The following is a 26,658-nucleotide window of genomic DNA, read 5'->3' on the forward strand; positions in this document are numbered from 1 at the left end:
TGAGATAGCACTGCTCCCACCCCATAAGGTGACGCATCGCAGGCAAGTGTGATCTTCTGTTTTGGGTCATAGTGAGTGAGTAAGCTGCTCGATGACAAGTGAAGTTTCAAAGCTTTAAAAGACTTCTCTTCATTTGGTCCCCATTTCCAGGATACATCTTTCCTAAGCAATCGATTTAGCGGAGCAAGTGTAGTGGAAAGGTTAGGCAAGAACTTCTGGTGATATTGTACCAGTCCCAGAAATGATTTCAGTTTCTTAGAGGTATCTCTAAGTGCTGGAGCCGCTACTATGGCTGGCACTTTTACATCCAAAGGATGCAGTCCTTCTGCATCTATTCTGTGTCGCAAATACACTACAGATTTGGCCATAAACTTACATTTCTGCCCATTGAGTTGTAACTCTACTTTATCCAGTCTGGATAAAACAGTCTAAATGTTCTCCATGTGTTGACGTTCAGTCTCTCCAATGATCAGTATGTCATTAAGGTAAACACATACAAACGGAATGTCTCCAAGCGAACACTCCATAGTACGCTGAAAGATGGCTGGCGCCGCTGAAATCTCGAACAGAAGTCGTAGATACTTGTCGAGTCCCTTGTGGGTGTTTATGGTTGTTAACTTTTGTGATTCTTCATCCAGAGTTAACTGTTGGTAAGCTTGAGTGCGAGTTTTGTGTAAGTCATTCCACCAGATAATGATGCTAACAAATCCTTAATACGAGGGAGAGGATATACATCAGGCTGAGCTACCTTGTTGACTGTTAGTTTATAATCACCGCAGATTCTCACGGGGCCATTTAATTTGATTATCGGAACGATAGGAGCCGCCCACTCGGAATGCTGTACGGGCTTGATGATACCTTGTTTCTCTAGCCGATTCAACTCTGTCTCCACTTCCTCTCGGAGAGCATACGATACATTTCTGGGTTTATAGAATCTAGGTGTATTTGTCAATATCTGTATTTTCACTGTGTGACCTTTAAACTCACCAATATCTTCTAGAAAAATATCTGCCTGTTATCTCAAAATGCCCTGTAATCCTTCATTTTTCACTTTCAGGATTCTTTCCCAATCTAACTTGATACATTGTAACCAGTCTCTACCTAGAAGGTTTTCACTATCTCCTTTCACTACCACAAGAGAAAATGTTGCTTCTTGATTACCATAACATACATGAACATCACTCCTACCCATGACTTCAATCTTCTCTTTAGTGTACGATCGAAGAATTTCATTCATTTCAAACAGTTGTGGTCTCTCATGAGGTCTCCATAACAAGTTGACTGTTTGTTCACTGATCACTGAGGTTGCTGCGCCCGTGTCAATCTCCATAGATAACTGTTTCCCATTTACAATCATATCAATCATGTAAGGTTCAACTCTTCGCCTTTACGATGTATGCTTACTATGAGTGTCCATCTTGAATAGTTCATATTCTACATCTTCCTGGGCAGTAGAACTCAATTGATGTGTCTCACCTCCACGTCCACGGCCTCGGCCTTTACCACGATGTGGGTGACCACATCTGACTAGGTCTGTAACTGCAACCACGTGACTGTGAAGAATGTCGATTCTGAGATGATGAGCTATGACACACACACACAATATGTCCCAGTTTACCACAGCCGCTGCAAACAGAATTTCTGTAAAAACAATTTCTGCCATTTTGATTTGTGCCTCAACATCGGTCACATGTCATAGATTTCACTTTGTGTACATCAGTCTTGTTTGCTTGGGGGTTTGTTTCATCTCTAATGTCTTTAACTTCCTTTGACGTCATCTCCATGCCAATGAATATGCTTTACTGTAATCCAAAGTTTTCTCAGTAAAGAGGCGTTTCTGCATTGCTTCATCATTAATTCCACAAACTAAACAATCCCTCAATTGCACCTCCAAATCAGTATACTCACAAGTTGATGCAAGTCTCTTTAATTCAGAAACACAATCTGAAACACTTTCATTAGGCTGTCTATTTCTGAAATTGAATCTTCTTCTTTCCACCATGACATTCGGGTTCGGGTGTTGGTGTGATTGCATCAATTTGACCAAAGCAGAAAATGAATGGTCCCCTGGCTTCCCGGGAGACGCCAGATTTTTCAAAAGTTTGTAAGCTTAAGCACCTACATTGCTAATTAGGATTGCACGCTTCCTACTTCCATCAGTTATTTCGTTAGCTTCGAAATAAAACTCAAGTCTCTGGATATATTCACCCCAGTTATCTTTATCTAAGTCATGTTCATCTACCTTTCCGAACGCCGCCATGTTGATTCACTGATGAAAACACTCACAACGCCGACGATCCCTGAAGAGCTGATACGGGAATAACGGGAGCTTTCACACATCCATAAAAGTTTTCATTATCGCCAATTTATGTGGTAACTCCACAGAGCAAACACTGTCAGTCTTTAGAACAGTTCATATATTTCATAAGGTTGGCGTTCACATTTGCTGATCACCGGAATGATCGCCATGCTGTTACAAGAGGGAGTATACATTGTATGAAAATTTTCGATGTACATTAGGGAAGCGGAATCTATTACACTCCTCCATCCTATTACAGTACGCAACACAGGGCAGTAGCGACATTCACAGAGAATCATACGTACTCAACACAGGGCAGTAGCCACAGTCACAGAGAATCATACGTACTCAACACAGGGCAATAACCACAGTCACAGAGAATCATACTCCACACAGGGCATGAGCCCCTTCCTCAGAGAATCATACTTACTCCACACAGGCCAGTAGCCACAGTACCAGAGAATCATACTCACTCCACACAGGGCAGTAGCCACAGTCAAAGAGAATCATACTTACTCCACACAGGCCAGTAGCCACAGTACCAGAGAATCATACTCACTGCACAAAGGCCAGTAGCCATAGTCACAGAGAATCATACTTACTCCACACAGGGCAGTAGCCCCAGTCACGGAGAATCATACTTACTCAACACAGGGCAGTAGCCCCAGTCACAGAAAATCATACATACTCCACACAGGGCAATAACCACAGTCACAGAGAATCATACTCCACACAGGGCATGAGCCCCTTCTCAGAGAATCATACTCACTCCACACAGGGCAGTAGCCACAGTCACAGAGAATCATACTTACTCCACACAGGGCATGAGCCCCTTCTCAGAGAATCATACTCACTCCACACAGGGCAGTAGCCACAGTCACAGAGAATCATACTTACTCCACACAGGGCAGTAGCCCCAGTCACAGAGAATCATACTTACTCCACACAGGTCAGTAGCCCCAGTCACAGAGAATCATACTTACTCCACACAGGGCAGTAGCCCCAGTCACAGAGAATCATATGTACTCAACACAAGACATGCAGTATCCACAGTTTCAGAGAACCATATGTACTCCACAGAGGGCAGTAACCACAGTCACAGAAAATCATACTCCACACAGAGCAGTAGCCTCAGTCACAGAGAATCATACTCCACACAGGGCAGTAGCCTCAGGAACAGAGAATCATACTCCACACAGGGCAGTAGCCTCAGGAACAGAGAATCATACTCCACACAGGGCAGTAGCCTCAGGCACAGAGAATCATACTCCACACAGGGCAGTAGCCTCAGGAACAGAGAATCATACTCCACATAGGGCAGTAGCCTCAGGAACAGAGAATCATACTCCACATAGGGCAGTAGCCTCAGGCACAGAGAATCATACTCCACATAGGGCAGTAGCCTCAGGCACAGAGAATCATACTCCACACAGGGCAGTAGCCTCAGGCACAGAGAATCATACTCCACATAGGGCAGTAGCCTCAGGCACAGAGAATCATACTCCACACAGGGCAGTAGCCTCAGGAACAGAGAATCATACTCCACATAGGGCAGTAGCCTCAGGCACAGAGAATCATACTCCACATAGGGCAGTAGCCTCAGGCACAGAGAATCATACTCCACACAGGGCAGTAGCCTCACTTACTCCAAGCCTCCTGGAAACACAGGATGTTTACTCCACACAAGGCAGCAGCCTCAGCTATGTCACAGATCCTCTTTATGAGGGCATCTCTCTGAAAGGAAATCAAGATTTATTGCCATGCTTGGTATATAGTTAAAAAATATTTGTTGCATATCACTCTCTGACAATATTTAATGATAGCCAAATATATACACTGAAAAAAAGAAAGAATTTGTTTATGTGGTGTGAGACACAATAAAGGTTTTGCTATAAAAAAGACATCCTAACTATCATTATTTGCTTGCAAAAGCAGAAGCAGACCCATTACCATCCTCTCCTGAATGCTCCTCGACAGCTGACCTCAAGCACCAACTTAGTGGAGAACCTCACCTCAGCATTACCCCTGACACTCCTCAATAGGGTGTGCCCTGGCCCTGAGAATCCTCCCACTCCAATCCTTAACAATTCCTTATTAGATGAGTATTTACTTACACATTATCTCAAAGTTTTAACTTGGAAAAATTAACGGCATATCATCTACACTCGATGATTTGGATTTTCTAGAATATGTGTGTCTCCATTCTGTTGATTAATTGTCAGATTTCATTTCATGTAGCAACTTACTTAGTCATGATATAGATGTAGGTGATGCTTTGCCTGTAAAACAACATCCCCATTGCATGAACCCAGTCAAGTTGGAAAAAAGTCAACCATATAGCTGGAGAACCGAGGGACAGCAAGTGGAGTTCAAGTGCATGCTGGTACCCAGGCCTGGTACTACAGATGTTGGACTGACTGACCTGAAGTCAGGGACCTCATCATCCTAAATGGACTCATACCCCACACCAAGAATTGAAGACTGTATTGACAGAATTGGTCAGGGGTATCATCAGAATTCCACTTACTGAGTGTGCAAAGAAGAGTTCTGATCTTGCTACACTGAACTTTATCAGTGGAAGGTTATGCCATTTGGGTTGAAAAATGCACCAACTACCTTTCAATGCCTCATCAATTACGTCCCTTCAGGCCTCCAAGGTACAGAGACTTACATCAATGACATCATCAGCCATTCAATTAAGTGGAACAATCATTTGGAGAGGATCGGTACCTTCTTTCATCTACTATCACAGGCAAACTTCACTGAAAATTTGGCCAAGTGTGAATTTCCCTCAGTCAGTCAAGGTCAGGCACAGACGGTCAATGTCAAAGTAAAGGCTATTGCAAATTGAATTTAGTAAAGTTGATGGTATCAGTGCACAAATGCAGTTTTGCTAATAATTACCGTATTCGACGTAATAAGCGCCCAGGGTGCTCTCAAAATTAGAAATAGGGGGTTCTTATAAGAATAAAACTTTAGTGCAATGATCGTAAATTTTGTGGTTATGCTGACAGTCTGAAATGATACTCAAGAAAAGTCTGTGCGTATCATACACGAAAGATATATTTTTCCAGAATTTAATTACCCATTAGTAAGGGTGCATATAACACACGAATGCATATTATACACGAATAAATAAGTCTTGTGTACATTGATCAATTGGAAGGGGTGCTAATTGGGATTGTTCAATAGCCAATATATTAGCAAATACCAAATATTAGCGGGTTAACACAGAGATGCCAACCCTAATTGAAGCTTTGGAGAAATCAGTATGGTAAGAAAGAGCAATATTATAGAAAAAGAGTAATGTTAAGAGCACCATGCCATGGTGCTGGTTTTCTCTTTGACATTTTCATTAAGCCTAAATGTACATGAAACATGTGGTCAAAGCTCCACACATTCATAAAATTGATCATGTGACAATATTAACTGTATAGCAGAAAGACAATGTGGTGTTTCGAGTTCCTAAGAAATATTTGTGTTCATGCAATTAGCTCCCTGTAGAATGCTTCACACGACTGGTGCATAAACAACTTGCTCCCCTCGATATTTTATACATGGTAAATAATGTTTGAAAAAAAAGCCAAAAATCTCAATTTGGGGAGGATAAGTATAATAGTGTAGTTTTAGGCTCAAAAGCGTAATTATTACACCAAAAACATTAAACTTTTTCCCATATAATTATTTCAACATTTACAGTTGAACCTATCCCTGATTATGTTCTATCTCCATTCCATTTTGAAACACACCTTGGACCATTAGCCATCATGTCTTTGTAAAAAAAAATAGATGTCAATGAAACAACACTAAAGTACTCACGGAAATGAAAAAAAAATGTTTTTTCGACCTCAGATCTTAAATAAATGCAGTTAATATACAAAATATGTAAATATTCAAACAACTAAATTAGTACTAATTGGGCCGTGGCACAAATACAGCGTATCAAATGTTTTTATGACTTTTTACACGTAAAAGTGTGTATAAATGTGAATAAAACAGACTATTGTGAAACAGGGCATAACCAGGTGTAAGTAGATCAAGGTGACCTATGACACCTTGACGACAGGTGCGAACGGGTGCATAATGCCTATAGTCTGTTTCTGCTATGTCAATTTGGACTTAGTTTTATTTTTGAATGTTGAAAGTGCCTACAAATTACCTCCTGTAAAGTACATTTTGTATTGTTCACTGAGATCAAACTAGCAAATCCAGATAGTACTTTTCTAGTTGTTTTGGTATTTCGTATTTACAGCTATGTAACACTTTGTGTTGATTTTTAAATTGAGAAAAACAGTTTTTTTTCATTTCCGTGAGTACTTTAGTTCTCTCATGACTGAAACAAGAGCAGATATCACCATTACTCAACTTGACTAATGCATGCCATTACACATACAACTGGAGAGTCCAGTAGTAAAGGACTTATCATCCCTCTCCTGCCTTGGTACTCGGGAAAACATCCTGATTTGATCAAATATATCACGGACCCACTGGGACAAGGTAGCGATGTTGAATGCAGGTCTATCAAGATAGACATTTTGATCAGGTCTTGATTTGAAGCTCATGAGCAAGATAAATTCTGTGTTAAAATGATAATACAGAAGGAGCTGGTGGCATCTGAATCCAAACTACGGGGGTAAAATGATCTAGGGTATGTATCATTGATCTCAGGTACATATAATTGATCTAGGGTATATATCATTGACCTAGAGTATAGATCATTGATCTAGGGTATATATCATTGCCCTTGGGTGTATATCCTTGGTCTAAGGTACATATCATTGATCTAGGGTATATATCATTGGTCTAGGGTATATATCATTGGTCTAGGGTATATTTCATTGATCTAGGGTATATATCATTGATCTAGAGTATGTATCATTGATATAAGGTACATATTATTGATCTTGGATATATATCATTGGTCTAGGGTGTATAGCATTGATCTAGGGTATATATCATTGGTCTAGGGTCTATATCATTGGTCTAGGGCATATATCATTGGTCTAGGGTATATATAATTGATCTAGGGTATATATCATTGGTCTAGGGCATATATCATTGGTCTAGGGTATATATAATTGATCTAGGGCATGTATCATTGGTCTAGGACATATATCATTGGTCTAGGGCATATATCATTGATTTAGGGTGTATATCATTGGTCTAGGGCATATATCATTGGTCTAGGGCATATATCATTGGTCTAGGGTATATATCATTGGTCTAGGGCATATATCTGTGATCTAGGGCATATATCATTGGTCTAGGGTGTATATCATTGGTCTAGGGCGTATATCATTGGTCTAGGGCATATATCATTGGTCTAGGGCATATATCGTTGGTCTAGGGCATATATCATTGGTCTTGGGCATATAGCATTTGTCTAGGGCATATATAATTGATCTAGGGTATATATATCATTGGTCTAGGGTATATATCATAATAGAAAGGAGATGGAAAATACTGGATTACTGAGGATGAGTCAAACCCTATATGTTCAGGAGCACCAACAAAACATTTCAGTTAAACATTTCCATGTGTACAAACCTGCTCTGGCACCGGTGCTGTGGTTGGTAAAACTATCTTGTTTTGAACAGCTCCAACCCTGACGATCCGTGGAGCTCTTGTACTCTCCTGGGCTGCATCAAACGCATATCCCTGCAACTCAAAGTCCTTCTCCTCCGCTAGGGATGCAGCAGCTGCCGGGATGTCAACACTCCTGAAGCCGGGGAAAACACTTTACAACAACCTTAATTCAAATAACATCTTGCTAAAGAAAAGATGCTGCACTCAAACTACAAACACAGTTTTTAACTAACTGCAGTTTTCATTGCCATAAACATTTTCAGAATCACTGATCTTTATCATCTTTATCAATGTGTACCAAATATTGGTTCATCATCTGAAAACTAAGCTTTTGTATACAAGACATAACATGACAATTAGTTACATAATTTATATTATTCATGCTCATCTACAGATGATGAGGTTGTTCGTTACCAAATAGGTTTACCTGGTATTATCAAGAAGGTCAGTTTTGTATTTTCAAATTGCCTTTAGTCACCAATCATAGACGGATAAAATTTAAATTTGACAGATGATTTGTGTGAGTAATCAGACATTTGACCGATAGAAATGCTGAGCAAGGCATCCAAAGCTTTCATAATTTCATGATTAAAAAGTAGTGAGTGAGTATGGTTTTACGCCGCTTTTAGCAATATTCCAGCAATATCACGGCGGGGGACACCAGAAATGGGCTTCACACATTGTACCCATGTCGGGAATCGAATCCGGGTCTTCAGCTGATTAAAAAGTAATTAGTAGGGGTTATTCCTACTTACAGTATTGATTTTAATGACCAATGAAATGCTCTCAAAAAGTTTTGTGTCAATCTGAGAATGTACAATTACAAAGATTCTCCCGTTTTCAGCACCAAGCCTTTATCATTGTTCATGACAAGATGATATTATCTGTTGTATTAATGTTGGAAATATCTTGTTTTTTCAACAAAAAGTAAGTAGGTACACGGTACATAAGGAATGGGTCAGACATTGCACGCTTGTGACAGTTGTCCTTGTCCTTGTGTCTGGGGGATGGGGGGTGAAGTTTATGGCAACATTGCCCCCAGACCCGGCATGTAGCCAGGTGCGTAGAAGCTATGCCTGACTTTGAACTTTTTCTGCAATAACCTACACTGACAGATGCACAGAAGTTGCCTTAATTTATAAACTGCTGTTTAAACAAATACATTTTGAAGCATTTTTATGTTTCATTTTTAACATTTGCAACATGCCCCACAATATTTACTTATTGACATGTTAAATTTCTTGGGTCCAAGTCCTTGACTTATATACAGCTTTTGTGTCAAAATCATTGTGAAGGTCAATCTGGTATTATCAAGTAGGTCAATCTGGTATTATCAAGTAGGTCAATCTGGTATTATCAAGTAGGTCAATCTGGTATTATCAAGTAGGTCAATCTGGTATTTAACAAATTTGTTTGTTTGTTGGTTAACGCTGTACTCAGCAATATTTTTGCAGGTATATGATGGTGGTATTATCAAGTAGGTCAATGTGGTATTATCAAGTAGGTCAATCTGGTATTATCATGTCAATCTGGTATTATCAAGTAGGTCAATCTGGTATTATCATGTCAATCTGGTATTATCAAGTAGGTCAATCTGGTAGTATCATGTAGGTCAATCTAATATTTTCTTTGCGTTATTTAATGGAGCATTCAGCATTATTCCAGCCATATGATGATGGTCAGTAAATAATAGAGTCTGGACAGACAATCCAGTAATTGATGTTGATTGCATCCATCCACTCAATTGGGATATCATGACATGTGCCGTAATCATCCAAGTCACCGAGCCTGACCACACGATTGTGAGATATTTAAAAGGCGTATTTCATTCTATGATATTAAGTGGTCCCTCTTGTTGTGTCATGTTATATAAGGACCCATTACTTGTTTTACTGTTTTATTCAAAAATATTTCACGAAGGTAGAAGGGAAAAAAATACTAACTGTATGGCAGAAAAGCAATGTGGTGTTTCTAGTTCCAAAGAAATATTGGTGTACATGCAATGAGTTTCCTGTAGAATGCTTCACATGATCGGTGCATTAACAACTTGCACTCAGTGATATTTTATACATGTAAATAATTTGCGACAAAAAATGTCAAACATCGTAATTTGGGGAGGATAAGCGTAATAGCGTAGTTATAGGCAAAAAAGCGTAATGGTTGGCATCTCTGCATGTGATGCGTTTATGAGCTTCGGTTCACACACCATAACAGTATGTTTGTTTGTGCATCAAACCAATCTAAAATCTCTTGAATATGAGAAATTCTTTTATATGTTAACCAACATGTATGGTATTGGCATTTCGTTTGTTGGTTAGTATATTACTGCATCGTGCCTATGACTGTATTTTAAGCAGTAAGTGGTTTGTGTAGATTGCCATCCTGCGTACTAATGGGACCTGTACAATAACACAGAAACACATTTGGCCTTTGCCCCTTATGCTCGACAAGTCATTCAGTTGACCACACCAAACAACCACTATATGAGGTGAATATAAATGCAAAGGTTGAAAGAACTTAAATATGCAACCGTTATTAGACTAGGAATAAAACTTTCTGACATATCACCATCTTTCTTTTTCCTCTTAATATATACTAGTAGTGTAGCATTCTTGAGGATCATTGGTTACTAATTTTGTCTGGAAAAGTCACATTTGAGATCAACCACTCAGTGATTGCAAGAAAGAAAATTTCAACACCTAGCCCAGTGCTACTTTGTGAATGAAAATAAGACACTGACTTACAATAGTCAAAAACAATAACTATGACTATTAACACACACGTTGAGGCGTCGATGATAAGATGATAACATTGAGTAAGTTTCAGGGCACTGATCATAAAGGTAGTTTGACCGGTGGCTCCATAAATAGGTTAAATTGGTCTGGCCTAATATTGGTTAATAATTTACATACTTTACCTTCAAAATAAGCAGCTAAACAGACTATGTATTAAAGCTATTTGATTATCTTACAACCTCTAGTACCCTATGAGCTGTAATAATCTGACACAGATAAAGGAGCTGGAACGGGTCGGGTGGTTGCTGAGCAGGACGCATATACCCACAGGACTACACAGATCCGTGGTTAGTCACATGATATATTTTTTGAATGACCATAACAATAAAACTTCATGGTGACACTACATGTCGCTAATAATTGCATTTCTTTCTGACTATGCACACATTACTTCTGACTTTAATGTTTGAGTAAAGATAGAGCTTCTGTCAACTTCAGTGTATGCATGATCAGATTGCATGTATCTAAATAGTTCTTGTCAGGGCTACAGCCACAAAGTCATTATCATATTTCTTACTTCTGTTAAAAGCTGGATAAGCTCTTTGTTTCCTAAGTCTTTCTTCCTGGTGAGATCTGGCCAATTTAACATCAACACACTTCCTCTGACTCTCCATAGTTTGACCAAATACGGAGTTATTCATCAGCTTATATAGGTTTTTACAAATCGCTAGTAGCCATCTTTCTTAAATCTGTGTTCAGCCTTATATAGGGCTCCATCCAAGGGCTTTGATCAAACTTAAGAATTCTGTGTATTTTCTTTAGTTTCATACCTAATGATAGATATAACAGGAGATTTCTAATAGTGGACTATATATTTTGTCTTATCCATCAAATTTGGTACAGGTTTTTCTACAACAGCTAACTTAGTCTTTCCCATCAAGTTATGTTGATATTCAGACATCCAATCTCTATTAACCATTAATCTTTCAGGAGCTAGCGGATAACTATTATGGTGTTTATGTTAATGTGTGGGGTATTCTTAGTCAACTTCTGATATGTACCCTTTATCAGAATCTTTGGGAAGATTATTCACATTGACATTTTCTACCCACTCAAAACCACATGTGGGTAAAGGCAGACTCATAGCCCATCAATACAAATTGTTTCAAAAACGTATAATATTACATACCACGTTACTTGATATGAAAACATGTAACATCATATACTGAATTGAATATATAAAAAAGTCCATTACTTTGTTTTGTTCTCGCTTTCCCATTTTTGTCTGTGTAATGTATAGTTTTTGTCAACGAGAATGATATATATCTTTTTATATTATTAGGAATACATGTTAAACCGCCATCAGGCTTTGAGATAGCTTGCATGATGAGATGAGAATCATATCCTCTAAGATTATGAAATACAACGGGCATTAGTATTGTTCTGGGATATATTTTAAGTTTCAAGTTACACTCGTAAGGCACGGCTCTTCTGTATTTACCTGTGATGTGGCAAATATCTCTAACAAAATCCCAATTCAAGTGTTTATTACAAATAATAATATATTTTATCCTCTTTGGATATATCATTCAATCCTGATTGCAGTCTGTCCAACACCTCTACAGTCTTCTTAATGCAATTATAAAAGATCTTGTCTGCAGTATCCAGGCAGACATCAGACATTTCACAGAAATATTTCTTTTCCTTATGGGTTGATTGCTCATATAACAGCCCACTTAAACTCTTCATCCATGGAATGATGTTTACCATCTTTTTTAACCAGAAATAAATTGATAGCTTATCTTGTGTACATCAGTTCCTTCAGAATGGCCGAAAACATTTATAGCTAAATTATTTTGCTTTGCTACCTTATTAATTTGCAAGATTGTAGTTCATCTATACCTTCAAAGTTGAGTCCATCATTTTGGGGATAGCTTGAAGGCCTATCTGAAGGTTTGTTTGCAGGAAATAAAGCAGATCTTAATGCCCATATTAAACAGTTATCATTATTTTTAACATTAATTATGACATGTTTTTTTCTTATAATATGTGGGTATATCTACATAAGATCCACCTTTCAAAGGCATATAATTTGCTATATCTAAATATAAAGTGTCATAACTCTTCACAACCCAACCTGAACCTCTTTTAGTCCATCGCTTTGAAGTTTCTTGTATCTGTAGAAATGATGTATCTAACGATGAACTTACAGAACTCGATTATTACTTGTTATTACTTCTTGGTTGTTCCTGAAGTAAGGTTCAGTATATTCAACACTGTCATCTGTGTTATTTTTACTTCATGACATTTTAACTGTTGGCTGATATTTTTCAAATCATCTAACTCCTCATTAATTTTGCTTGAAACGATGAGTTTAGCATCAGTAACATCCCTGTTGGAATCAACATCCATCTTCCAACATCTTAGATATTTCCCAACAGCATGATGTGTGAGAACAAATTTTAACTCGACAGGTTCATTATTTGTAACAACTGGTTTGTTGTTGTCATTCAGTAAATCTATCAATTCAGCTTTTCTCATACGAGAATAACCTCTCAGCCCATGACTTCTTGCCTGAGCTTTGAGTTCTCTGACTGTCGGGGCTTTGTTGTAGTTCAGACCAAGTAAGGTAATCAATTCAGCTTTTCTCATTCATGAATAACCTCTTAGGTCACCACGCTGTTTTGCCAAGGCTTTCAGCTCTATGACAGAAGCCATTGTACCGTATAATTATTTGTGAAGCAATATCTAATTATTATTTTTTTCTGTATCAAGAAATATTAATTCTACCCAATCTATTTCTCTCACTGAGGTACTCCTTCTTCCTAACATAAATAATCTGGAACTGTTTTTTGTCTTCCCCCATGGGCCTTGCATAAACAATACTGACCCTTTGACCCCAATTCACACACAGAGCATGTATAGTTAACATGACCTTTCCTTATTGCCATGACACATATACCACAAAATTCACCCACACAACTCTTACCCCAAGTCGTGAACTTTCCCCATTAGCACAAACTTATCTGACCCTAAAACTGAGATACTGTTGGCTTGGGACCAATTGGGTCAAGGTTCTTTCCGAAAATTAGATAGTATTCATGCATCGCATTTTCACCATTTCAAAGTTTGGATTGAATGATTTTGTCCATGTAGCTCTCCATTTAAAAAAATCAAGCCTCTTGGCTCTTCTCCTGGTCCATTGGGATTGCACTGCCTGGACAAAAGGAGTGTGTGACAAAACGCAACAGTGAAACTGTGCACCAAAACATACCCAAACAAACTTTAAATGGACATGAAAATGTTGAGTATCAAGTGAACAATGAACTTGACATGTTGAGCAACTGTGGTTTTCAGTTTAGTTGTGCTATAGTTGTCAGACAGCAACATGTGCTGATCTTTTTGTCCCAATACGGAATTTAGAATAGAAAAAAGAAGTTACATAGACAAGTGGACTTAATCCACAACTGGTGGATAAAAACTGTTACTAACATAAAATGGTGTAATTAATTAGATACATTAAAAAGTTTGAACTTGTTTAAATAGTTTTCTGTTTTGAATTTAAGAAAACTCCATTGCCCCAAGTTGTTCAAAAGCGATATTGTGTTGTTTCCATTCCGCTTTAAATTCATTAGTCTCCGATTTTCCCATAGTGAAAAGTAAATAATTACTCCCTGAAAAAGCTATAACATCTCCACCAATCATCATTACAATTTCCGCCATTTTTATAATAGCATAAATATTCGAACGTTTAATTACACTTCAATATACCTTCTGGGATAAGCCCTTGCTTGATTAGCATATCTTTTATAGCCATTGATACACCTAGATCTAGGACAATCATACCCATATCATAACTATTACAATCTAGCTTGGGTGCTGGTGCTTTAGTAATCATTTTACCTATTCGAGCATAGCCTACAGCTAAACTGCCGGCAACTGCTGAATGATACGCAGCCTTTACCAACATTTTCCATCTGTAACTGGTGTAGTCTTTTTATATTTAAGGATTGACTGTGTATTTTTTTCGGTTCATTGAGGTATGAATCGAAAAACCGATGTGCAAACTGTATGAATCCGCGTAGCGGATTCTTACAAAAGTTTGCACATCGGTTTTTCGATTCATACCTCAATGAACTGAAAAAAATATACAGTCAATGCTTATAATTAAATTCGACAACGTAAAACATGTTTTATCTACAATAGTTTAACCCAAAACAGATGCATATATCAAAACAGACAAAAATGATGACATTGATAAACATTCCAGGTGTAGGAATACATACAGTGGCGTGACATGAATCAGGTGATCGTTAAATTTATGCACATAACTTGACACGCCTACACAGTGAATAGCCAATCAACGGAGAGTGGGATTAAAACAATGTTCATTGGACCTGTCAATTAAGGCAAGAGGCAAAAAGAACTGCATCAGTCCGACTGTAACGAACTGGAAGAAATATGTCCGAGAGAAGGCAACTGTTTCAAATAACATGGTCATTTACTGCGTGATTCAAACATTACTTCCTGATTACGGTAAAACACAGTTGGAGAAATGCTAGTTATAAATGAAACCCGAAGACATGAAAGTTGAACCGGGACGAGCGGGAAAAAAACAGGCGAGCGAGGCGGCACGTTTGCTGTTTCATTCATTCTCGGCCTTCGGTTTCAAAGGGTTGTTTGGACAATGAATATGCATGAAAGATGTCCTGTGCATCACGATACACATGAGCAGAAAGGGAATTCCCTCGACTGTAATATTGGGATTCCCCGAAATTCCGCAGTAGTAAAAGTAGTGCGCTGCAGTGGGCGTGGCTAATTTTTTTTACATTCATTGGGAAATGAATGCAATAACACGTGACCAATTCAGCTAATCAGAATGCAGAAATTACCATGAACACAACAAAAATTTAATTATTACAGCATAACATTGAGATTTATCTCTAATTGGGGTTTCGCCCCTTCTTGAACTGATGGTGCTTTGTCTGGATTAAGAAACCATACTGCTGCTATAACGTTAACAATAGCAGATAGTGCATAGAGAGCCCATTTTGTAACCCATTCAGTATTTGAACTGCTCTCAGAATGTTAACTATGGAGTAGTTTTGCCTTTCCAGCCGCAGCTCCTTGTTTGCCTGCTGCTACTTCCTTAGGGTTCTTAGTCACTCTCTCCACTAGTTGAGTCAGTGTTTCCACAACTTGTAGTGTCTGTGTTTCCACAACTTGTTGTGTCGGTGTTTCCACAACTTGTTGTGTTGGTGTTTCCTCAACTTGTTGTGTCTGTGTTTCTCCAATTTGTTGTGTCCGTGTTTCTCCAACTTGTTGTGACGATGTTCCCACAACTTGTTGTGTCGGTGTTTCCTCAACTTGTTGTGTCCGTGTTTCTCCAACTTGTTGTGACTGTGTTTCCACAACTTGTTGTGTAGGTGTTTCCACAACTTGTTGTGTCGGTGTTTCCCCAGGTTCTTGTGTCAGTGTTTCTCCAACTTATTGAGTTAGTGTTTCCACAACTTGTTGTGACAGTGTTTCCACAACTTGTAGTGTCGGTGTTTCCACAACTTGTTGTGTTGGTGTTTCCACAACTTGTTGTTTCGGTGTTTCCACAACTTGTTGTGTCGGTGTTTCCACAACTTGTTATGTCGGTGTTTCCACAACTTGTAGTGTCGGTGTTTCCACAACTTGTTGTGTCGGTGTTTCCACAACTTGTTGTGTCGGTGTTTCCACAACTTGTAGTGTCGGTGTTTCCACAACTTGTTATGTCGGTGTTTCCACAACTTGTAGTGTCGGTGTTTCCACAACTTGTTGTGTCGGTGTTTCAACAACTTGTTGTGTCGGTGTTTCAACAACTTGTTGTGTCGGCGTTTCCACAACTTGTTGTGTCGGCGTTTCCACAACTTGTTGTGTCGGCGTTTCCACAACTTGTTGTGTCGGCGTTTCCACAACTTGTTGTGACGGTGTTTCCCAAGCTTCTTGTGTCAGTGTTTCCACAACTTGTTGTGTCGGTGTTTCCCCAACTTCCAACTTGTTGTGACGGTGTTTCCCCAGCTTCTTGCGTCAGTGTTTCCACAACTTGTTCTGTCGGTGTTTCCACAACTTGTTGTGTCGGTGTTTCTCCAACTTGTGTCGGTGTTTCTCCAACTTGTTGTGTCAGTGTTTCCACAACTTGTTGTGTCAGTGTTTCCACAACTTGTTGTGTCGGTGTTTCTCCAACTTGTTGAGTCAGTGTTTCCACAAACTTGTGTCTGTGTTTCTGCAACTTGTGTTGGTATTTCTGCTTCCATTATTATTATAATCCGATGGACAGTTATGTTTAAATTGACAGTACTTAGTTGTAATTATAGCTGTAGTAAATGGAGCTAAGAACATTACTAAGAAAAATTCCTTAAAACTCACATCTTACAGCACTAAAGGCATGTCCAACAAATGGGTCTTCCTCAAAATCTTCACATAGATACAGACAATTTTCTTGTGGGAGAAAAAATACCAGCCACAGTGCATATAGCTATTTAATTTCCTTGTCGGTCATGTTATCAATTTTTTCAGTGGTATAATATTGCGCTAAGTATTGGGCGCATTTCCCAATAGCTGCCGCTAGTCATTCTATAGATTCTATAGGGGGTGTAAGTAGGTCACGGGACTACGCGAGACATAACGTTATTTAGTACTTCCGGTGACAAACAACGTCTCGCGGCAATGGCGACAGCAGTGTTACGTCGGACAGGGCCCGGCGAATCATATTTGGAACACGCAGGTGTAACTTAGAAAAACATGACATTGTCACAGGCATTAAAACACTCGAGATGGGGAACATGAATAGCAAGTGTTGGCTTGTCAAAGCAGTTGCAGTGTTGTCAAGACGTCCTATGGTCGATGTGAAACTGGCCGCTACCCATTCATAAATATTGAGGTAAGTTTTTTGCACACTTCTGATAAGTTGGTATAATTGTCAGTGTTGATAAGGCAATACTGGTCGGTTCATGGTTCATCATCACACGTACAATGGTGTTGGCGTTGTAAAATGAGCATAAACATTCGTTCTGAAGGTATTTCAATATGCTCTCGGTTTATGCACCATACAATGTTATGGCAAATTTTCATTACATCTATCCTTAACCTTTTCCAATAATAAATGTTCAGCTCTGATAAGGAACGTCACAAAATTATATTTGTAGGTCCAGGGGAGATGACACAAACTATAGTCATATTTAAAGAAGGCCTATCATGTGCATGTTGGCAATGCAAATTTTGTCAATACTTAATGTTGTGCAAGGAGACTTATGGGGAGGCCTGTGTAAATAAATAAGGATATGTGCCAATATCACGATGATAATGTTATGTGCACTAAAAAATCAGGTTTTATTCACACAAAAAAAAATATTAATCTAATTTGTAAATAATGATGATTAAATCCTTGCAGTGTTTGTTTTTAAGATCTCTGAAAAGTGACCTCACTTAAATGTATTCTGTATGATGTGAATAGACTTGATCATTACAACCCCATTTAGCATTTGTTTATCATATTCAGTTGAAGGTACAATGTACATGCTTAATTTATTAAGTATATCTTGATGTGGGCATTGTAAGAAATGACTGGTATTTAAGAAGTATATATTATATGATCTCATTAGTGTTATTTATCTTTTGCAGTTGGGCCATATTTCCATGTTTGAGGGGAGAAAGATTTCCTCATCTGACCCACGAGTAGATGCATATGGATCACCAGAATTACCTTGATGCCAAACATAACTGCACCTCAAGAGCATCTCGGACAATAACATATTTTTGGGAATATTTTGTGGTTAAGCATTTCATTGCCTATGAAAGAACAACTCTTGTTGTGTATACAGATGTAAACATATTAAAGTTCTATCTGAAGTACTGGTTCTGTAAATGATGTCTGTGAACATCAGAATACACCATATACACTGGACACTTGCTGGAACAGGACCTACTTGTCATCAACATGGTGTTGCAGAACATCTTGGGACTCTCCAGTCCAGTGTGAATCTAGATACTGACACCAGTAACAGTGCATGCTGGCACATTTATTTGTTCAGGTTTGGCATTTGGGAATATTTGCCATGAATGTTTAATACTTGTGACCTTGGAATAAAATTACTGAATAGATCTGAAGTTTATTTATTGTTTTTTGTCTGCGATAATGCCATACAAAAAAAGTCTTTTTAATATTTCTGGTATCAGCCATGATACTGAATTGATATTGAATATAATATCATAACAATGCACATGGAATGTTTATGGGTCAAGAGTTTCCAAAAAATACAACAGATGCTTACCAATGAAAATTTAACTTAACCAATGGCATGGCCGTTGTTGCTTTGTGAAATGAATTCTTTGTTGAAATATCAACATGTCTTGTTTTTGCATCGCTGTTTTAGGGTCCAGCATGCAAATTACACTGATTCATAGAACAATAGCCAATAAACATTGACATTTCTTGACCAGATCTTAAAACAGATTGGTCCAAATGGATAGCGAAAAATGTGAAATGTCAGTTACCTCATTTGTTTGACTTGGATTTTGAGCAGAATATTTGAAATACACAAATATATGAAAAATAGGTGCAATTGTTTCTATCTCTGCATCAAGTCAATATGGTTGCACTAAATTTGTGTTCATCAGTGTTGATTGAGTGATAAGGTAAATGTATTAATGTTTTGGACTTGTGGCAATTTTCTTTACTTGGTTCAATTGAGCCTCACAACCAGAAATATTAATTTAAAAAACCCTACCGTTCATCACAATTAATCCTGCTATCAATCACAGTCTGCAGTGTCATAACAATTATATTGCTGACAAGGTGTAACACTTTTATTTCTTCCCTCAGAATAACATTACACTTCATATAATAGTAAGAATCTTTCTTAATGTAGGACATGTCATTGGTGATCGCCTACACAATTCAGTGTATTTGTCTTGCATTTTGGCCACTTCTGACTTGAAGTTGCTGTGTGCTGGATGCTGCTTCGACTTTTGGTTGCTGTACAGCAGAAATTCACTCCTGCATAACCAAGAAAAAAAACATTCATGTTCTGCAACAACATAGAGCTAGACATCAAGTACATACACAGTGTAAAATTACCATTGTCCAACACCAGTTCTATTCATCACCGGACTAACAAATAATGTTTACACAATTTGAAAAATAGGTATATCACTGTGAATATTCATATGGAATACTAACAGCAGTTACTTGTTGCACAAACCTGAAACCACCTAAGACTAAGAGGTCTTCAACTGAATTTCGCAAGTAAAATAAAAAAAAAAATTTTGACTGACACAATTTCATTATGCCCATAATATTGTATATTCGAATGGAATTCGAAATCAAGGGATATGTGTGTTTTACAGGTTAGGGTTTGATATATTTATTTCAAATACTAAATTATAGTCATCGATATAATGTATTGATTTGGTTTCATGGTTATTTGATTAACTATTGAGTGATTTGTGACACTATAATTTTGTTTATGTTTATAATAGAAGTTTCACATATATTCCTTTTTTGGTGCATGTTGAGAGGACATTTATTTAATTAGCGTAATTATTTTTGGGATTAATATATATATTGGCAGGGCTATGAAAATCATTCATCCAAAATAGGTTATTAAACTTTTAATTATTTCAATAAACCATTTTTGAGTGTGTGTGTGTGTGTGTGTGTGTGTGTGTGTGTCTTCCTTAATTTTTGTCATCCTTTACATTTAGATGAGAGTAAAACTTTAGTTCAAGCCTACCAAAGTGCAAATAATAATAACTCTGCATGTTATTATAACTATTCACATTAAATATACAAACTAATTTTGATAATTACACAACAATTTATGCATATGCTTTATACATTGCATAAACCTTCCTTCATAAAAAACATATTTTAAAAATAAGTTTCTCATCAAAGCTAACAAATGCCATAATGGAAAATTATTTACTTTATTAAAGGTGAGTGACAGAGCAAATATATATATATATGACCAAATATAATGCATTTTTTAAATTTAAGTTTCAAACATATGACTGGTTTATTAAATACTATAAATACTAAAAAAATAAATTAATAGAATATCCTTAAATATATTTCACGTTTAAAAATATGTTCATAGCATAAATATTCCAAATTTCATCCTCCAAATCTTGCCTAATAATTTAATGCCTATTCAAACTGTCAAAGGCACGGCTTCCTTGACACTGCTCATGCTGTCAGATACCAGAATACCATGGTAAGTTGGGTAATGTGGCCTACCTATTAGTAGTTACATCTTCATAAATAATCTAACATCAGAGAAACATGTAACACATCCTCCGTAATCATAAAACACTGTCCACTGAGACTATAAATACGCGTCTGAACGATAGTACCGCACTGGTTGTTAATATTATTTTAAAGGTAAAGAAAAGAACACATACCTTTACGAACGGTCCTATGGTTGTCAGTTGTCAATCAGGAACCAATACACCTTGCAGGAATGACAAATAACCGATCATATTATACCGAAATAAGTAAACTTTTACGACTGTCAACAGCGGTGACAACCAAGTATGGTAGTATACTTGGTCCCGTCTACAGAGTTAGCTTTGGCGGTCGCGCATTTCGAAAGCAGAACTAGTTCATGAATATTGGCATGTCACCGGAAATGCTGGTACCGGAAGTAGCGCTTCGCGAGACTTACGGGCCCTATAGATTTATCTGCTGTTGGGGTGGTCATATCTAGTAGCAGTTGTTCAAGAAGCTGATTGCATTCCATCTTTTTAGTGTAATACACTGGCTTATATGTAATTCTAAAATAAAAAAATATGAACTATCTAAAACAACCAGAAATAACTAAAAAGTGTTTTTACTCGTAAAAACATATGTCTCCCCCCACTCCCCTAACCCCCATTCCCACCCTCCATTACTAAATAACAGAATGTTTCGGAAGTGAGGAGCTTGCTTGGAATGATGAACTTCTGTGGTGCTCGTCATGTTCCAAATTATGCGACACTCACCTATGAACTCCGCCAGCTGACTCGCAAGGATGCTCAGTGGGACTGGACAGAGAAACACCAAACAGCCCTTGACAACCTGAAATCTGAACTGTGTAAAGCGACAACACTGAGTTTCTTTGATCCACAAAAACATACAGAGCTGTATGTTGACGCAAGCCCTGTTGGTTTGTGTGCGGTGCTTACTCAACCAGATTCAGATGGAAAACCCAAAGTGATTCAGTTTGCAAGCAGATCGCTCACACCCACAGAACCATGATAACCATGAGAAGTCACAGAAACAGCAAACTTGTTTTAATTGTGGACGTGCTTGGCCTCATAGTGGGGGTCAGAGAAACTGTCCTGCTTTTGGAAAAAAGTGTGTGAAATGTGGAAAATCAAATCATTTTGCCAATGCGTGTAAAGATGGACATACAAATGCACCACGTGGTCGAGGGCATTTGAAGAATGTTCGCATGGTTGATGACTGTGGGGAAGAGACTTCTGATGAAGATGAGTTTGTCTTTCTGTCACAAGGTGAGAAAACCAAATCTCCAAAGTTCACCATGAAGATTAATGGACAACCTGTTATCATGTTAGCAGATTCAGGTGCATCTATCAACACAATTTCAAAAACTGTGTACCAGTCCCTCCGACCTAAACCCAATCTACAAGAATGCAGAACAAAGGTGTTTCCTTATGGAAAGATGGAACCATTGCATGTGCTAGGACGTTTCACAGCCACGATTGCATCGAAGACCGCATCTGCTGAAGCGAAAATATGTGTCGTGTCTGACATTGATGAGTGTTTGTTGAGTTGGCAAATGGCACAGGAACTTCATCTGCTAAAAATACATGAATCCGTGTATTCTTGCAAATCTGAAGATCTGATAACAGAATACAGTGATTTGTTCACGGGACTCGGCAAGCTGAAAGATGTGCCAGTACAATTGCATATCGACAAAGATGTTCAACCAGTGGCTCAACAGTACAGACGTGTACCATTTCATGTCAGGAAGGACATAGAAACCCAGATCAAATCTGATTTGGAACGTGACGTCATTGAACGAGCTTCAGGTCCAACACCCTGGGTGTCTCCTTTAGTGGTAGTCCCTAAACCAAGTAGTCCTGGCAAGGTGAGAGTTTGTGTTGACATGAGATGTCCAAATACAGCCATAAAGCGAGAAAGACACAACTCACGAACACTGGAAGAACTCACAACTATTCTCACAGGGGCTAAAGTTTTTAGCAAACTTGACCTTAATCAGGGTTATAACCAGCTTGAATTGGTCGAAGAATTCCGGTACATAACCACTTTTGCCACACACCTTGGATTATTCAGGTACAAACGCTTGAATTTTGGAATCAACAGTGCTGCTGAAGTATTCCAAGAAACCATTAGACAAGCTGTCAGTGGTTTGAACGGTGTCATCAATATCAGTGACGACATTCTGGTCCATGGGGGTGATCAACAGTCACATGACACAAATCTACATGCCTTGTTTGAACGTCTCCGTGAAATGGGACTAACTTTAAACAGTGACAAGTGTGTTTTCAACAAGCATTCCATTGAGTTTCTTGGACATGTGTTCAGTGCTGACGGCATAACACCAAGCCAGGCAAAACTGTCTGCAATCCAACCCAAGAATGTTTCGGAAGTGAGGAGCTTGCTTGGAATGATGAACTTCTGTGGTGCTCGTCATGTTCCAAATTATGCGACACTCACCTATGAACTCCGCCAGCTGACTCGCAAGGATGCTCAGTGGGACTGGACAGAGAAACACCAAACAGCCCTTGACAACCTGAAATCTGAACTGTGTAAAGCGACAACACTGAGTTTCTTTGATCCACAAAAACATACAGAGCTGTATGTTGACGCAAGCCCTGTTGGTTTGTGTGCGGTGCTTACTCAACCAGATTCAGATGGAAAACCCAAAGTGATTCAGTTTGCAAGCAGATCGCTCACACCCACAGAACAGAGGTACTCTCAAACTGAACGGGAAGCTTTGGCTGTCACTTGGTCTTGTGAACATTTTCACATATATGTGTTTGGATCAGTGTTTACCATATTCACCGATCATAAGCCATTAACTACACTGTTCGGGAACCCAAAGGCATCGTTACCTCCCAGAATTGAAAGATGGGTGATGAGGATTCAGCAATATCAATTCAAGATTGTCTACAGACCAGGAGCAGATAATCCGGCAGATTATCTTAGTAGACATCCAGTCCAGCAATCTGCAAGTCATAGAGAAGAGAAGATTGCTGAAGAATACATTAACTATGTTGTTACCACAGCAATCCCTAAAACCATGACGACAGACCATGTTGCTAAGGCAACAAGGAATGACCCAGTATTACAAGCTGTTATTCAGGCCTTGAACACAGGCAACTGGAAGTCAAGCAATAATGTAGACAAGGTGTATGACTCTTTGTACAAGTGTCGTAATGAACTGTCTGTCGCCATGAACAATCAAATACTGTTGAAAGGTGCTCAAATTGTGTTGCCACCAAGCTTACACAGACAAGCTGTTGATCTAGCTCATGCTGGTCACCAGGGCATCGTGAAAACAGTTTCCCTGCTTCGTGAGAAGATATGGTTTCGTGGATTGCACAATATGGTGGAACATGTGGTTAAAAACTGCATGACATGTCAAATCACAACTGATTTGCCAGCACGTGAACCCCTCAAAATGTCAGAATTGCCAGATGGACCATTGCAAGAGCTTAGTGCTGATTTCAGTCAGATATCAACTGGTGAATACCTGCTGGTTGTGCAAGATGAATATTCACGTTATGTCATTGTAGACATACTTAAGGGCATCTCTGGTCGCAATGTAATTCCAAGACTTGAGAAAATCTTTTCAGAGTTTGGGATACCACATCAGCTCAAGACGGACAACGGCCCACCATTTAATGGCTACTAGTTCAGTACATATGCAGAACACACTGGATTCAAACATCGGAAAATGACTCCATTATGGCCGCAAGCCAATGCAGAAACTGAACGCTTCATGCGTACCATCAAAAAGTGCATTAAAGGTGCTATTGCACAAGGACAAAACTGGAAACAGGAAATGTATCGATTCCTGTTGTCTTACCGGACAACACCACACACGTCAACAGGTGTTCCTCCAGCAACCGCCATGTTTAACAGAAATCTGCGAAATCGTCTGCCTAGTTTGTCCAAGTCATCAAAATCCAGAAACAGGAAAATGAGACAGAGAGACATGGCAGCTAAACATGCAATGAAGCAGTATGCTGACAGAAAGGCTTATGTCAAGCCACACAGTTTCAAGGAAGGGGATGCAGTTCTCCTGAAAGACACGTCAATGAGGAAGTCCAACACCCCATATGAGCCTGTGCCTTTAACAGTAACATCCACAAAAGGCTCGATGATCAGTGCAGAGTGTGGGGGGAGGAAGGTAACAAGAAACAGCAGTTTCTTTAAGAAGTCACCCCAACATCCTACTCACTCCAATATTCAGGACACAGTTGACACACCTGAATGTGATGGTCAACAAGTTCCAGTCAGTGACAATGAAGATCAAGCAGTGATTGATCCTATTGAACATGTTGAACCAAATGAACCTATGCGCAGATATCCAACAAGAGATCGAAGACCTCCGAGTAAATACAAGGACTTTTTCATGTAAAGTGCAGTGTGCAAATGTGTGCACATGTGAACTGAAGCCTGAACTGTGTTTGAAATTATGTGTTCAGTTAATTCATTAATTGAAAGCTGGATTATGTTTTAAGATCTAGTCAATAGTTATCAGTATTATTACTTTCAGCAAAGAGACTATATTTGCAATAATGTGAAGATTTTCACAGGTATATTTTTGTCTTGGCAATTTCATGTTGTCACAAGTTCTTGAAGTTAACTCATAGGTTAAACTAAGTCATTTAGCCAGTCTAATTATTGATCCCTCAATAAGTATCCAAGGAGGGGAGAGGTTGTAGTGTTTAGCCTTTTGTTTAGCGGTATGTTTACTAGCAGTATTACCGAGGTTATGTCCCTTGTACAATACTATGGGATAGCAAGTAAACAATCAAGCATGGTTACCACTGTGTTGCGTTTTCTTCAACACGTTGTTCCATCGAACATCGAGTCCATCGACTCATATTAATTGCATACAAGTTTACCAACTTGTAAACATCATAGTTGTTTGGCTTCTAATCCTACATAATAATCTGTTGTGATGTTTGTAGGCCCTTTTTGATCGTCTTAATCAATCTGGACAGATTTTTTAGTCAAAATGACTGAATTATTTACACATTTTATAAATTGCCTGAAAGAATCCATTTTACAAATTGACGGTAATATATACACGCTTAAAAAGGAAAAGACCTGTGAAAACAACGTCTATCGCTCATTGAAGAATTTCCCTCATTGAAGAATTTCCCAACCAAGACGTAGAGAAACAAGAACGAATCGGTTCAAATGAAGGAAACCAAAATGCAAATATCATAATTACAACCTACCAAATTTATGTGTATAAATTTTAGGCAGCTTCCTTGTTCGAGGAATGTATCCATGAATATCCACACAGAGGAATAATATCCCACTCGTCCGCAGCTGTACAAAGAAACTTATCCGATGTCACCTGTCTCTGTAACAATCAAATATTTTAAAAGATATATATCGTTTCGGGATATTATTACACGTGTTCGTTTCTCAACTGATCACTTGGGTTGTTTCAGGTGTTTAACATAGGTGTCAAGTCTCAATAGTCGGCTGAGAAAGCCCACGTGACAACTATTTTCATAACGCCCACGGTTCCTAAAAATTCCATTGAGTGATAGATAACAATGATCAATCAACGTACTATCAGTTAACCCTTTGAACAAAGTATGTTGTTTTTACATCGGCACTTCACGCCATGATATGAGTGTATTCCCTTTGTTTTAGTAAACCTAGACATGTAAACACTCACTCTTGACATATCCACTGTGCAAGATAACAGTGATTAATCAATCAACGTATTTTCTGTTAATCCTTTGATGACTAGGAACGATCCGTTGATTTACAAAAAAAGTAAATCAAGTGATCACACA

At 38.5% G+C, this 26,658-nt stretch overlaps 1 protein-coding gene across 1 annotated transcript in view; it reads right to left on the reverse strand.

Moving 5' to 3' along the window:
* LOC139455692 (beta-ureidopropionase-like) overlaps positions 1–26,658 on the reverse strand; it is an 89,762-nt gene that overhangs the window by 43,293 nt on the left and 19,811 nt on the right. Inside the window, exons 2-3 of the mRNA XM_071237242.1 lie at positions 7,847–8,018; positions 3,946–4,033 (exon numbers count right to left, since the gene is read on the reverse strand). Of these exons, the coding sequence (XP_071093343.1) occupies positions 3,946–4,033; positions 7,847–8,018 (260 nt within the window). The remainder of the gene's footprint in view (positions 1–3,945; positions 4,034–7,846; positions 8,019–26,658) is intronic.

The sequence above is a fragment of the Haliotis cracherodii genome, unplaced genomic scaffold, assembly GCF_022045235.1.
Source record: "Haliotis cracherodii isolate W230 unplaced genomic scaffold, xgHalCrac1.p SCAF_11, whole genome shotgun sequence".
Lineage (NCBI taxonomy): Eukaryota > Metazoa > Mollusca > Gastropoda > Lepetellida > Haliotidae > Haliotis > Haliotis cracherodii.